Source organism: Loxodonta africana, chromosome 25 (genome assembly GCF_030014295.1).
Source record: "Loxodonta africana isolate mLoxAfr1 chromosome 25, mLoxAfr1.hap2, whole genome shotgun sequence".
Taxonomy (NCBI): domain Eukaryota; kingdom Metazoa; phylum Chordata; class Mammalia; order Proboscidea; family Elephantidae; genus Loxodonta; species Loxodonta africana.
The window spans coordinates 28,755,424-28,770,673 of NC_087366.1; the positions used below are offsets into that span (position 1 = coordinate 28,755,424).

General features: G+C 40.6%; 1 protein-coding gene across 16 annotated transcripts in view; it reads right to left on the reverse strand.

Annotated features, from left to right (window-relative positions):
- RABGAP1L (RAB GTPase activating protein 1 like) overlaps positions 1 to 15,250 on the reverse strand; it is a 785,265-nt gene that overhangs the window by 366,500 nt on the left and 403,515 nt on the right. The window contains exon 14 of one of the 16 annotated variants that reach the window (XM_064276622.1): positions 1 to 1,486. This exon is cut by the window's left edge and continues 27,357 nt beyond it. The exons of the other annotated variants lie outside the window; for them this stretch is intronic. Within the exon in view, the coding sequence (XP_064132692.1) occupies positions 1,334 to 1,486 (153 nt within the window). The 3' untranslated portion in view covers positions 1 to 1,333. The remainder of the gene's footprint in view (positions 1,487 to 15,250) is intronic. 16 annotated transcript variants of the gene reach the window in all.

Genomic DNA, 15,250 nt, shown 5'->3' on the forward strand with positions numbered 1-15,250 from the left:
TTAGTAAGTGCTTCAAGTCCTCTTCACTTTCAGCAAGCAAGGTTGTGTCATCTGCATAATGCAGGTTGTTAATGAGTCTTCCTCCAATCCTGATGCCCCATTCTTCTTCATATAGTCCAGCTTCTCGGATCATCTGTTCAGCATACAGATTAAATAGGTATGGTGAAAGAATACAACCCTGACGCACACCTTTCCTGACTTCAAACCAATCAGTATCCCCTTGTTCTGTCTGAACAACTGCCTCTTGATCTATGTAAAGGTTCCTCATGAGCACAGTTAAGTGATCTGGAATTCCCATTCTTCGCAGTGTTATCCATAGTTTCTTCTGATCCACACAGTCGAATGCCCTTGCATAGTCAATAAAACACAGGAAAACATCCTTCTGGTATTCTCTGCTTTCAGCCAGGATCCATCTGACATCAGCAATGATATCCCTGGTTCCACGTCCTCTTCTGAAACCGGCCTGAATTTCTGGCACTTCCCTGTCGATACTTCTGTAGCCGTTTTTGAATGATCTTCAGCAGAATTTTGCTTGCATGTGATATTAATGATATTGTTCTATAATTTCCACATTCGGTTGGATCACCTTTCTTGGGAATAGGCATAAATATGGATCTTTTCCAGTCAGTTGGCCAGGAAGCTGTCTTCCGTATTTCTTGGTATAGACAAGTGAGCACCTCCAGCACTGCATCTGTTTGCTGAAACATCTCAATTGATATTCCATCAAATCCTGGAGCCTTGTTTTTCGCCAATGCCTTCAGAGCAGCTTGGACTTCTTCCTTCAGTGCCATCTGTTCCTGATCATATTCCACCTCCTGAAATGGCTGAATATCGGCTAATTCTTTTTCGTATAATGACTCTGTGTATTTCTTCCATCTTCTTTTGATGTTTCCTGCATCATTTAATATTTTCCCCATGGAATCCACTATTGCAGCTCGAGGCTTGAATTTTTTCTTCAGTTCTTTCAGCTTGAGAAATGCCAAACATGTTCTTCCCTTTTGGTTTTCCATCTCCAGCTCTTTGCACATGTCATTATAATACTTTACTTTGTCTTCTCGAGAGGACCTTTGAAATCTTCTGTCCAGTTCTTTTACTTCATCAATTCTTCCTTTTGCTTTAGCTGCTCGATGCTCAAGAGCAAGTTTCAGAGTCTCCTCTGACATCCATCTTGGTCTTTTCTTTCTTTCCTGGCTTTTCAGTGACCTCTTGCTTTCTTCATGTATGATGCCCATGATGTCATTCCACAACTCGTCTGGTCTTCGGTCACTAGTGTTCAATGCATTAAATCTATTCTTGAGATGGTCTCTAAATTCAGGTGGGATATAACTCAAGGTCATAATTTGGCTCTCGTGGACTTGCTCCGATTTTCTTTAGTTTCAGCTTGTACTTGCATATGAGCAATTAATGGTCTGTTCCACAGTTGGCCCCTGGCCTTGTTCTGACTGATGATATTGAGCTTTTCCATCGTCTCTTTCCAAATGGAAAACTACACATCAAAAAAGAACAATGATGAATCTGTGAAACATTTCATAACATGGAGGAAACTGGAAGGCATTATGCTGAGTGAAATTAGTCAGATACAAAAGGACAAATATTGTATAAGACCACTTTTATAAGATCTTGAGAAACAGTGTAAACTGGGAAGAAAACATTCTTTTGTGGTTATGAGAAGGGGCAGGGAGGGAGGGTGGGAGAGGGCTATTTACTGATTAGGTAATAGATAACTACTTTAGGTGAAGGGAAGGACAACACTCAATACAGGGAAGCTCAGCTTAACTGGACTGGACCAAAAGCAAAGAAGTTTCCTGAATAAACTGAATGCTTCGAAGGTCAGCAGAGCAAGGGTGGGGGTTTGGCGGACTATGGCTTCAGGGGGCATCTAAGTCAATTGGCAAAATAAATTCTACTAAGAAAACATTCTGCATCCCACTTTCAAGTGTGGCATCTGGGGTCTTAAATGCTAACAAGTGGCCATCTAAGATGCATCAATTGGTCTCAACCCACCTGGATCAAAGGAGAATGAAGAACACCAAGGTCACAAGGTAATTATGAGCCCAAGAGACAGAAAGTGAAGTAGTGAAAATGTTTTTTTCTTTAGTGCTTTAATATTAGGGAAAATATATTTTCTCATTTGTTTTAATATAGCTGTATAAAAAAATATAGCTGTATAAGCTGTGATTAATCTCTAGTCCTTGGAAAATGGTGCAGGCTCTGTTCAAAATATAGCTGAGCAGCCTGTTCCCCTCTTAAACATAACAAACACCCTAATACCTTACAACATATTTTCCCTTATTCAAAACAGGCGATTGAGAGCTTGACATGGCTAACACCATAATGATGCTTTAAGTAATCTCTAAACATTTTTTAATTGCACCAGCTGCACCGGTCTCCTCTGAAGGGGTGCGGAGCTATCTCAGCTCCTATGGCTTTGATGTCTCCTTTCTTTGTTGTCTTGAGAAACGGCTTTCAGCCTGCAAACCGACAAAAAGGTTTGCTTTCTTGCTCCCTATCTCAGCCACAGTGGACTTGGCAAAACAGCCCCACTAGCTGAGAGATTCTTATGAGAGTTTTTCAGCCTGTCATAAATATACTGATTAGAGTCCAGGTGCCTGACATGTTTATCTTTAGTTTAATAAAGAGTTTTTGTAGTTGTTCTGTGATGTATAAGACCATCTGTGAACTACGTGCTCAAACCCTTAGGTAATCTTTTCCATATAATACCCTCCCATCAACCCTTGAGGGCAGACAGAATTTGGGAGAAATTTAACCCCCTCTGTCTCTTGAATACCGGTATTCAATAAAGCCTTCTTACTGCTTACCTCCTCCTGTCTCAGTATTGGCTTTGTGGCAGGGAGCTCGAACCCGCAATTTGCGGTAACAAAAGGGCCACATGAACTAGAGACTTACATCATCCTGAGACCAGAAGAACTAGATGGTGCCCGGCCACAACTGATGTCTGCCCTGACAGGGAGCACGACAGAGAACCCCTGAGGGAGCAGGAGAACAGTGGGATACAGACCCCAAATTTTCATAAAAAGACCAGACTTATGGTCTAAGACTAGAAGAATCTCAGTGGTCATGGTCTCCAAACCTTCTCTTGGCCCAGGACAGGAATCATTCCCAAAGACTACTAATCAGCCATGGATTGGACTGGACAATGGGTTGGAGAGAGATGCTGATGAGGGGTGAGCTACTTGTACCAGGTGGATACTTGGGACTATGTTGGCAACTCCTGTCTAGACGGGAGATGGGAGGGTAGAGAGGGTTAGAAACTGACAAAATGGTCAAGAAAGGAAAGACTGGAAGGAGGGAGCGGGCTGACTAATTAGGGGGGAGTAAGCGGGAGTATGTAGTAAGGTGTATATAAGTTTATATGTGAGAGACTGACTTGATTTGTAAACTTTCACTTAAAGCAGAATAAAAATTATTTAAAAAAAAAGAAATATAATCATGAAATAAAGTCAATGTCATTTTAATGGTAAAAAAAAAAAAAAAGAGTATTTCAAGAATCTAACTCAGATGAGGTAACCAATTATTAGCACGCTCTGAGTGACCATGGCTAAGGTGCCACCAGGACAAAAAACCAAACCTGCTGCCACTGAGGTTTCAATTCCGACTTATAGTGACCGCATAGGACAGAGTAGAACCGTCCTTTAAGGTTTCCAAGGAGCAGCTGATGGATTTGAACTGCCAACCTTTTGGTTAGCAGCTGAGCACTTAACCACTGCACCACCAGGGCTCCTGCTAGACACTTAACCAAAACCAAACCAAACCCATTGCTCTCAAGTCAATTCTGACTCATAGCTACCCTATAGGACAGAGGAGAACTGTCCTTTAAGGTATCCAAGGAGCAGCTGATGGATTCGAACTGCCAACCTTTTGGCTAGCAGCCGTAGCACTTAACCACTACACCACCAGGGTTTCCCTAAATGCTTGTGGAATTCAGGACAAATACATGGCAGTCAATTATGAACAATCTCTTCTCTGAACATAAAATACTCATTGTCTACACAACTCACTTGGTAACTATCATGAGAAGTGATAAACATTTTTTAAAAGCCATAGTATTTTATTAGAGGTAATTTGTTTTCTTCTGGTAATAAGACCTGGGGTGACTACATGTTTTTGTAAACTTAAAACTAATCTCTGGCATCTCTTGTAATACCTTCAGAATATTGTGGGATTTTTACATTGCTATAAATGATGGGCTTCCTATGTAGTCATGTAACCCCTTGAGGGCAAGATCCATTTCTTGTACTTCCTTTCAAATTCTATATTGCTTAATATCATGTCTCACATACAGAGGAGTTCAATAACTAGTTGCTAGGTTCTATCAGAATATATGTGGCAACCCTAACATGGCCAGTACGTCCCAGGAAAAAAAAGTAGGAATAAGAATTTCATCTGGGTACTTACTGACTTTCTGTTTTTAGTTTTCTAACTAAAAAATAAAGAAACCACTAATAAATATTACACAAGAAATTAATAAAATAACCTGTAATCATCTTTATATTTCAGGGCAAAACTATACTCCATAAATAGAAAACTCTATTAAAATATGCATTTCTAGGAAGCCAGGTGTCATGGATTGAATTATGTCCCCCCCAAAACGTATGTATCAATTTGGCTGCGCCATGATTCCCGATATTGTGTGATCTTCCCATATGTTGTAAATCCTGCCTCTGTGATGTTCATGACGGAGGATGGGCAGCAGTTGTGTTAGTGAGGTAGGACTCAATCTATGAGATTAGATTGTGTCTTGAGGCAATCTCCTGAGAAGACAGAAGCGAGCAGAGAGACGAGGAATGTCATACCACCAAGAAAGCAGTGCCAGGAGCAGAGTGGGTCCTTTGGGCCCGGGGTCCCTGCTCCGAGAAGTTCCTAGTCCAGGGGAAGACTGATGAGAAGGCTGACAGAGACAAAAAGCCTTCCCCTGGAGATGAAGCCCTGAATTTGGACTTCTAGCCTACTTAACTATGAGAAAATAAATTTCTCTTGGTTAAAGCCTTCCACTTGTGGTATTTCTGTTATGGCAGCACTAGATGACTAAGATACCAGGGGAGGCTTGTGCCTGGGGTTCCTAAAAGCTGATGGATACTGCTTATTATTAAAAGGGAAAACTTTACATGAGCTGCAGTAACCAGCCCAGGGAGGGAAAGGAAAGTAATAAATATTTTTTAAAAGCCATAATGTTTTATTAGAGGTGATTTGTTTTCTACTGGTGGTAAGACTTGGGGTGACTTTTTTTGTACCTTAAAACTAATCTCTGGCTGGAATTAATGAGCACCTGGACAGAAGCCAATTCAACGATTTTTCCCCTATTCATTCAACAATTTTTGTGGAATTTAGCAGAACAGAACAGGTACATTCCGTGGCACTGAGGTTGGTGTCATTAGAAGAAAAAATTAATTATTTACCCACATTTGACTGTGAAAACAATACCACACATTCACCCCTTTGCACTGCACTGCTATGGAATGAACTGCAGAGGCCAACTATCAATTTAGTTGATTTCTGAAACCCTTTGGCTATAATAGTAATAAACTGTAGTGCTTAAAAAATTTCTGAAACCCTTTGGCTATAATAGTAATAAACTGTAGTGCTTATTACACGCCAAAACACTGTTCTACATGCTTTGCATATATTTATTTAATTCTCACAGGTTTTAGTATTACCCTCATTTTACAGATGAGGTTAAGTGACTTGCCCAAGGTCACAGTAGAGCCAGGAACTGAACCAACGCAGCCTGGCTCCGAAGTTTATGGTCTTAAATTAATGTGCTATATACTGTGTGTCCTATACAAGGCGGCGCAGATACATGCCATTGCTGTTTGTTAAATTTAATTTTTTACCTAATTTACATTAATAAAATGATAAATCTGTGAAAACTGAAATACTGTTTTACCAAAACCATCATACATAACCAAACATTAAAGTTTTAGCACTCATTATAGTTCATGACTCAGCACACAGCAAAGGACAGTCTGTCAAAATACTCTAAAACAGAGGTCAACAAACTTCTTCTGTGAAGAGCCAGAAGGATTTCTAACTTGTGGACCATACAGTCTCTGCTGCAACTACTCATCTCTGCATTTGCAGCAAAAATACAGCCATAGACAATACAAAAATCATAAACGTTAAACTTTATTACAAAACAAGTGGCAAGCCAAATTTGGTCCAGGGGCCAGAGTTTGCTGACCCCTGCTTTAGATAAAAATAGTGTATAAATAAACAGAGCTCTACTGTGGTGAAAGCCGAGAGGCCCACTGCTTTAAATGACTGATTTAACGCAGTGGTTCTCAACCAGTGACAGTCTTGCCCACACAGGGCAATGTCTGGACACATTTTTGGTTTTCACAACTGGGGAAGTGTTACTGACATTTACTGGGTAGAGGGTAGGGATGCTGCTAAACATCCTACAATGTACAGGACAGCCCTCATAAGAAAGAATCATCTGGCCCAAAATGCCAGTCGTCCCAAGGCTAAAAACCTTGGTTTAACAAACAACAACTTTATTTAGAGGGTCTTTTCTACCTATCCCTTCTAAAAGAACTTTCCCATTTGATACTGAAATAACCCTACAGGGAACAGAAAGCGGGTATGTTTATCTTGTTTTCTAAAGAAGAAAACTAAATTTCAGAAAAGTTAAATGGTGCACACAGGTTTAGACAGCCTATTAAGTATCAGAGCTGAAACTCAAATCTAGGTCTTAACGTTTGAAAACTCACATTCATCTTCCCACATCTCACAGGATTTTAAAACATGTTTATAATAGCTAGACTTGAAACAGTGATTTTAAAATTAGATTTTCTAAATATAAAGCTAAAAACATTGAATGCCATATTTTTGGCTTTGTTGAGTTGCCTTAAGATCAAATCTTAAGAGGCAGAAAGGAGGCTATATAAATCTAGATTTAATCCTAGGAGGCAGAAAGGAGATTGTTCAAAAAATGTCTGGAAAGAGAATCACCACAATTAATACATAACTTAGTAGATTTTTTCCCGTTTACCATACTATTCGCTGCTTACTCACTTAGAAAGTCACCTATTAGTTCCAATATTCTTTCTCTACTCACAGTTCTTAAATTCTTTTCTAAGCTTATAGGATGGGACACTCATCAATTGTATAACTTTGATATGACCGAAAATGAAGCTGAGTGAATAACTATACTCAGGTTCATTTGTGTGTGTGTATGAGCGAAGGTAGAGAAATACTTTAAATTCAGTCTCGAAGAATAAGGAACGTGAAAGAAAAAAGTCCTCCAAAAGCCTACAGTACTCTTTCCACTGAAACCCAAATGAACGCTACAACTGCCAATCCTGAAATAATAGCTCCCATAAAAGGAAATCTTTTTGGATACACACACCAGCTACACTCGCACAGTGCCAGGGCCCTCTGGTATATGCAGACTTTTGGCAAAATCAAGAACCCCTAAGAGTTCCCGGGTCATGATTTAGCCTCCATCAAATCTAATTCTCATCAAGATGACTTCATTAGAACCAGAATCAGAAAGACTGACCATTTAGGAAAGATATAAATGGACTAGCTCAAATGGAATTATTTCTTCCATTTAGATCTCTAGTCTTACCTTCAATCTTACTCAACAATAAAAGTAAACTGACTTCTATCATCTTATAATTAGAGATATCTAAACTAAAAAGCAGAATTTTGATTCAGAGAATGCTTTAAGTGTATTCTTAATGAGTTATCAGTCCAGGAGAGTTTGGTCTCCAGCAAAGAGGAAGTTTTATTTACTTGGTGATACTCTATCCTGAATCATCAAATATGTGGATGATTTCCTCCACAATGCAATGGTTTCCAGTTCCTATCTCTTATAACCAGTATTAAATAATCTGAATTTGCAATTTCTAGCAATCGCTTTTTTAGATGAAATGTTCTTATAATACCTATATATTTATCTATTATATTTATATAATATCTATACAACCTTACTTGCTGAAGTGAAGAGGACTTGAAGCACTTACTGATGAAGATCAAAGACCACAGTCTTCAATACGGATTACACCTCAACATAAAACAAAAATCTTCACAACTGGACCAATAAGCAACATCATGATAAACAGAGAAAAGACTGAAGTTGTAAAGGATTTCATTTTACTTGGATCCACAATCAATGCCCATGGAAGCAGCAGTCAAGAAATCAAACAATGCATTGCACTGGGCAAATCTGCCCCAAAAGATCTCTAAAGTTTTAAAAAGCAAAGGTGTCACTTTAAGGACTACGGTATGCCTGACACAAGCCATGGCATTTTCAATCACCACATATCCATGTGAAAGCTGGACAATGAATAAGGCAGGCTGAAGAAAAATTGATGCATTTGAATTTGGCGTCGGTGAAGAATACTGAATATACCACGAACTGCCTAAAGAACAAATAAATTTGTCTTGGGAGAAGTACAGCCAGAATGCTCCTTAGAAGCGAGGATGACGAGACATTGTCTCGCTTACCTTTGACATGTTATCAGGAGGGACCAGTCCCTGGAGAAGGACATCATGCTTGGTAGAGGGTCAGCAAAAAAGAGGACCCTCGGTGAGATGGACTGACACAGTGGCTGCAACAATGGGCTCAAATATAATGATTATGAGGATGGTACAGGACAGGGTCGCTGTGAAGCAGCACCTAACAATTTATACAGGTAGTCTCTAACTTATAATGTGGGTTCTGTTCCCACGACTCTGTCCTCAGTCAAATCTGACTTAAGTCAAATGCCTCTTTTTTAATTTTTTTTTAGTTTTCATTATCACTGCATTTCATTGTTAGCATCTTTATAAATCCTAACTTAAATGTCTTTGGGGTTGGAAACATCACATATAAACTTTTAGAAATACAGGTATGCATCACTTAATGTCCACCGTAAATTCTGTGAAATAGGATGTTATGTGGTTTGGACGTTGTGTGAACACCACATCAGATACAGGAGAAAGACATGCAGGGTGGTCACCAGGTGAGCATGGGACTCAAGCCGCCACTGTGGTGCCAAGGAACTTTAGATCTGCTGCTGGTCCTGCATGGTCACTGCCCTGTCTTTCAGAGCCTCGCTCAGCCTCCATCCCACTGTGGTAGGCACTCATGGGTCAGCCAGCGCCACTAGCTCCCATCCCTTCCTTCCTCCCAGTCTTCCTGGACCCCCTAATAAGCTTTAAACTCTCCCAGCCCCAGTCGCCCCTCCTCTGCTTCCTCATCCACCCCCACCTCCTCTGTCTTTCTTGCTTCTCCTTCTATCACCACAGCCTGGACCTGACTGTTGGACAGCTGCAACCACAGGAGGAGCCTCAGCCTTATCCAGCCTTCGTGCGCAGGGCGCCCAGGCCTTCTGGGACAGCGACCTCGGCAGGGCATCCCCCTCAGCGGCTCCAGTGGCATCTGCGTGGTCCCTGCCTGAGGCAAGCGGGGTGGACTGGTAGCCTTGGATGGATGCCGGGACAGCCCTCTCAGTGCCGCCCCAGGGTGGTGGTGGACAATAGAGCTAGTGAGAGACAGACTGGATCTCCATACTTAGCAAAGTACATTTGCTACATCCTGCTCTCCAATCAGAAATCCTCGTGGCCTAGTGGTTAAGTGCTAGGCTGCTAACCAGAAGGTCACCAATTCAAATCAAACAGGTGCTCCTTGGAAACTCTATGGGGCAGTTCTACCCCGTCCTATAGGGTCACTATGAGTCGGAATCCACTCAAGGGCAATAGGCTTGGCTTGGCTTGGTTCTCCAATCAGGATTTCTGAACTCTATTATAACCATATGGGACGACGGCTGTATATGCCTGGACATTGCCCAAACAGACATTATGTGGCACATGACTGTATTTTAAAACATACATTAAAAAAAACACACAAATCATAAAAATTTACTCCAACGATTAAGACTTGGAGGTTGGCGTTTTGTCAGCTGTGGTAACTCTACTTGTGGAAGGTTCTGGATCATCTGCATTATCCCTGGGAACAAGGATGGCATTTCTAGTCAGAAAATTAGTGACAGTTGTCTGTAGGGTCCTTTCCTTTCTTTCTTCGTAAATTTCATGGTGACATCTCACTGTTTCCCAAACCTACCAACTTAAGCAAAGCGATCAGCATTTCAGTCCATGTTTTCAAGCAACTGAAGCCCTTAATTTAGTTTAGAAAACTAAACCTATACAGCAGTGTTTGAACAGTAAATCAAAAAATTGCACATCTGTGAGAGAACATCCGAGAATGATAATATCAGCAATTTACAGGCTGCAACACTGTATGTAGTACATATTACTAACGATAAGATGTATAAAAAAAAATGGACAGTCGTAAGTGCAGTTTGTGGTAACTTGAGTATGTTGTAAGTTGGGGACTACCTGTATCTGTATCAACAACAACACACATATTATATGTACAGGTATATATAACAAAAGAAAAAAGAAAACCCACTGCCATCAAGTCGATAACAACTCATGGAAACCTATAGGGCAGAGTAAAACTGCCCCACAGGGTTTCCTAGGAGCGCCTGGTAGACTTGAACTGTCAATGTTTTGGTTAGCAGCCATAGCTCTTAACCACTAACCATCAGGGTTTCCACTGGTATATTCACCACATATATATATATATATACACACACACACACACACAACAGTATCTGGTTTTCTAAGTTCTGGTTGAGACACACTGAAGTTGAAATTTTTATAACCTTGAAATATATAGTTTAATGTTCTAAGACTTATGTTCATGATAATAATGAGCAATAGAAAATATAGTGCCTCTTTCAAGAACACATTTAATACTACTACTTTCAGAGCATAAAACATGTTCAAACATTTGGTTTTAAAATTTCAGTGAATAATTAACAAAAGGGTAGTTTGAAAAGAATGACTTGGTGAACCATTTCTGGATGATTTATTCCTTCTTTCTCTGTCAACAGAACTAGGTTGCTGCTTTCAGACTCTCTCCATCATTTTCTCTGAGAGAAACGCATCTACATTCGTCTGGAACTTGAGACTCATAAGAAATTACTGAAAAACTGAAAGAAAATAGTCACCTAAGTCACAAATCCATAGATTTCCCTTCTCTAATTTTGTTTTCTCATCACAGCCTAATACAATACCCACAGGAATTCATCTCCCAACACCATGGTGCCAGTAACTTTTCTCTTCCGAAAGAAAAACCCACTGCCGTCAAGTTGATTCTGACTCATAGCGACCCTATGGGACAGAGTGGAACTGGCCCACAGAGTTTCCAAGGAGCACCTGGTGGATTCCAACTGCTGACCTTTTCTGGTCAGCAGCATAGCTCTTAAGCACTACACCACCAGGGTTCAGCTTAGCACATTATGGGTAAGGAACAGCATCCTGATTAATTAACAGAACAAAAATATAGTATTAACTCACTCCACACTGTAGCTTTTTCCCAATTCTAAACTAGTATGTGACAGGAATTTAGGCTGGTGTAACAGCAGAGCCATGGTATGGTTAAAAAAAATACTCAATGTAACTTGAGAGCTTATTTGGAGTGGAGTCCAGCTACATCTACCTTTACCTGATAATTGGTCTTCCTTTGTTTAGAAAGATAAGCCAGTTAAGGGGACTTCTAAGTCAATTGGCAAAATAATTCTATTATGAAAACATTCTGCATCCCACTTTGAAATGTGGCGTCTGGGGTCTTAAATGCTAACAAGCAGCCATCTAAGATGCATCAATTGGTCTCAACCCACCTGGATCAAAGGACAACGAAGAACACCAAGGTCACACGATAACTATGAGCCCAAGAGACAGAAAGGGCCACATGAACCAGAGACTTACATCATCCTGAGACCAGAAGAACTAGATGGTGCCCGGCCACAACTGATGACTGCCCTGACAGGGAACACAACAGAGAACCCCTGAGGGAACAGGAGCACAGTGGGATGCAGACCCCAAATTCTCATAAAAAGACCAGACTTAATGGTCTGACTGAGACCAGGAGAATCCCAGTGGTCATGGTCCCCAAACCTTCTGTTGGCCCAGGACAGGAACCATTCCCAAAGACAACTCATCAGACATGGATTGGACTGGACAATGGGTTGGAGAGAGATGCTGATGAAGAGTGAGCTACTTGTATCAGGTGGACACTTGAGACTGTGTTGGCATCTCCTGTCTGGAGGGGAAATGGGAGGGTAGAGAGGGTTAGAAACTGGCAAAACGGTCACGAAAGGAGAGACTGGAAGGAGGCAGCGGGCTGATTCCTTAGAGGGAAAGTAAGTGAGAGTATGGAGTAAGGTGTATATAAGCTTATATGTGACAGACTGACATGATTTGTGAACTTTCACTTAAAGCACAATAAAAATTACTAAAAAAAAAAAAAAAGAAAGATAAGCCAAATCAACTGTGGAGATCAACAGAATGACAAATATCACAGTCAGAATCTCCATATCTCTACGATAACTCTCAGCAAACCTTGAAAGTGTGGCAAGGTTAAATTGGGTAAAGTAGCAAACTAATAAAGCTATATATATTTGATTCAATGGAAATTTAACTTAGGCAGTAAAACTATAAAACAGCATAAGGAGTTCCCTTAGGCTTAGACAAAACATCATGGCATTTACAAGAAAGCACCAAGGTGGCTGGCATGCAGCTCCAGGCTGGACCTTTAGATGAAAAAGGAGGTCAGTACAACTGAACTGTGGGAAGATTAACACAGATCTTCAGACGTATCGTGGCCTCAAAGAGTAGTAGGGATGAACTGCCCTTGCCTTTATCTGATGTGTTAAAAAAATTTCCCCTTCAATTGTTGGGAAAACTGTGGGAAGAGAAGAAAATGTTTTCCCTATTCCCTTTCCCCTTTAGGCGATGATGAGGAAGTAGCTGGCAAAAGGCAGCAATGTAACTTTGAGCTAGGAACAGTTCAAATGCAAGGATTAAACTGGAGACTTTCATTTTTTTCTGAAAGCTGAGTTGGTAGCACTGTTACTGCCTGCTCTCTGATCCCTCTGGCCCCAAGTTGTTGTGGCCATTGTTATCAATGGCTTTTCCATCTTCCTCAATCAGAAAGGAAGCTACCCTCCTGGCTAAAAAAAAAATCCGCCTTTTCCAAAATGTATCCTGAAAGATGTGAAACCCTACCCCTTAAGAATAGCTCCACCCATTATAGGGATCTATGAGTCAGCTTAGAACTCTCAGGTAATATCTCCAGTTCATCTGAGCTTGATACAAAGCTAAAGGAGCCCCTGGGATCCTAGCTTGGGCTGGCCATGAGGGCAATAGCCAGTTGCTGTTGAGTTGAATCCAACTCATGGTGACCTCATATGTGTCAGAGTAGAAATGTACTCCACAGAGTTTTCAGTGGCTGATTTTTTCAAAAGTAGATTGTCAGGACTTTCTTCCGTGAGGGCAATAAGGATGATGTAATTCAGGTACAGCCTCTGATCTGATTTAGGTAGGAACTGTTCAGTAGGGTGCTAGTACCTGGTCTCACATCAAGGCTATGATGAAGGTGCAGTTCTCCGAAGTGGCGCAAGTGGAATGAAGGTGGGGAGCAGTTACACAAGTGAGAAGAAGAGCCTTCAGAGCATGGTCTTGTGGTATATAGCATATTATCAGCTCAGGACTGAACAGGCACCCGAGCAGGAGATACATATGGCCATCAAATTGACAGGAGATGGATACTGTTCCACTCAGCCTCAGCAAACACACCTGCAAGGCAGTCAGTGATTTCCAGACTGAAGATATTACGCCTCTCATAACCCTAAAGAGTTCACTGGAGAGTCCCAAGCTTGAGCCAGGGCAGAACCTCCATACTATAAAATACTTAGGGAAATCACAGCCAATTCATAGCATAATCAGCCACTGACAATGGCAAAGATTACTGCACAAGCCAGTCAGGATGACCTTTCCAGCCATAAGACTAGCATGTGGATGCATTTTAGTCCCTTTGAACCAGTCATATAGCTGCCAATTCATTCATGTCATTCAGAAGTGTACACAGATGAGATGAGATCCTTTGCACACATATGGCATCAAGAGACGTCACAACATACAGCTTACTGTCAGCCTTAAAGAGTCCTTGCCAGGCTCAATTCTGGGGTGGTTGAAGAATTCAGAGATGTGAAGTTACCTCTATAAAAATGCCATTAACTCATTAGTACAAACCTCCAGTTTCCTCCTTCACACCATCAATATGCTCCTATAGGTTTGTACTGAACTAAATGTAAAGTCATCAACTAGCAGAAAGGTGCTTTCAAAACTGAGCTTACTTTATTCATCTCCAAATACTTCCAAATTAATTGAACCATCAGTAAAGAACTTCCTCAGGACCCAGCAAAGAAAAGTAATGTGTAATGTTCACTCTGGTCTCAGAGTTATTGTTCAGATACCATCCTTATCCTGGTTCTAACTCCTTAAATTTGAAGCTTCTGCCACCACTATGGTCAGCTGACAAGAAGGGAAGGGGTGAGGGGAGAAAGAAAGAGAAAAACCACAACTGATTGTTCTGACTGGACCTCTGCCTTCAACCACTCATTTCCTTTCTTTATTCACCCTGTGTCCAGGTTAGTATTTCTAAAAACCTCCATGTCATGTTTTTATTTTCTTTGTTTTACATCTTTGTATATTCTGATCTTTCTAAAATGGATGTGTATATGTGTGTGTGTGTGTGTGTATGGAAATTATTTTTAAAAGTCAAAAGAAAAACTTTGTGTTCATTATTTCACTCCTACAATATGCTCCAAATACACAGCCCTTCACCATCCAGCCCCCAGTGCCTTTCTATTCTGACCTTTCATTAGTCTTTCACAATGAACTTTGCACTCCAAACAGGCTGATTTATTGACATTTGCTGAATTCCTATTGCCTTCTTCCCCATTCCTGTAATTTTGCTTTTGCTCTCCTACCACCATGCAGTCCCTAAGTCCTTCCCTTATCAAAATCATCTTCACTCACTAAAAATCCCATCACCTTTGAGGCTGTTTATATCTATGCTGATCAAAAGACTCCCTTCTTAAAATCCCCACCCCCTACAAATTCAGAGTCAATACTGATAATTCACTATCATGGATTATTAGTTGTTTCCCTGTGTATACATATATCTTCCCTAATAATATTAAACATTAAAGAAAAGGAAGACATGTTTTTCTTCTCGGCACATGATAGATGCTCAAGAAACAACTGTTGAATAAATCCCTAAAATACCTGACACAGTGTTCTACACATAATTAAACCAAGTGTTCAGTAAATATTTGGTGTTTATGTAATTAAGGGAAATGACTACAAGGGCTTATGCTATAAAGCTATTGAAGGG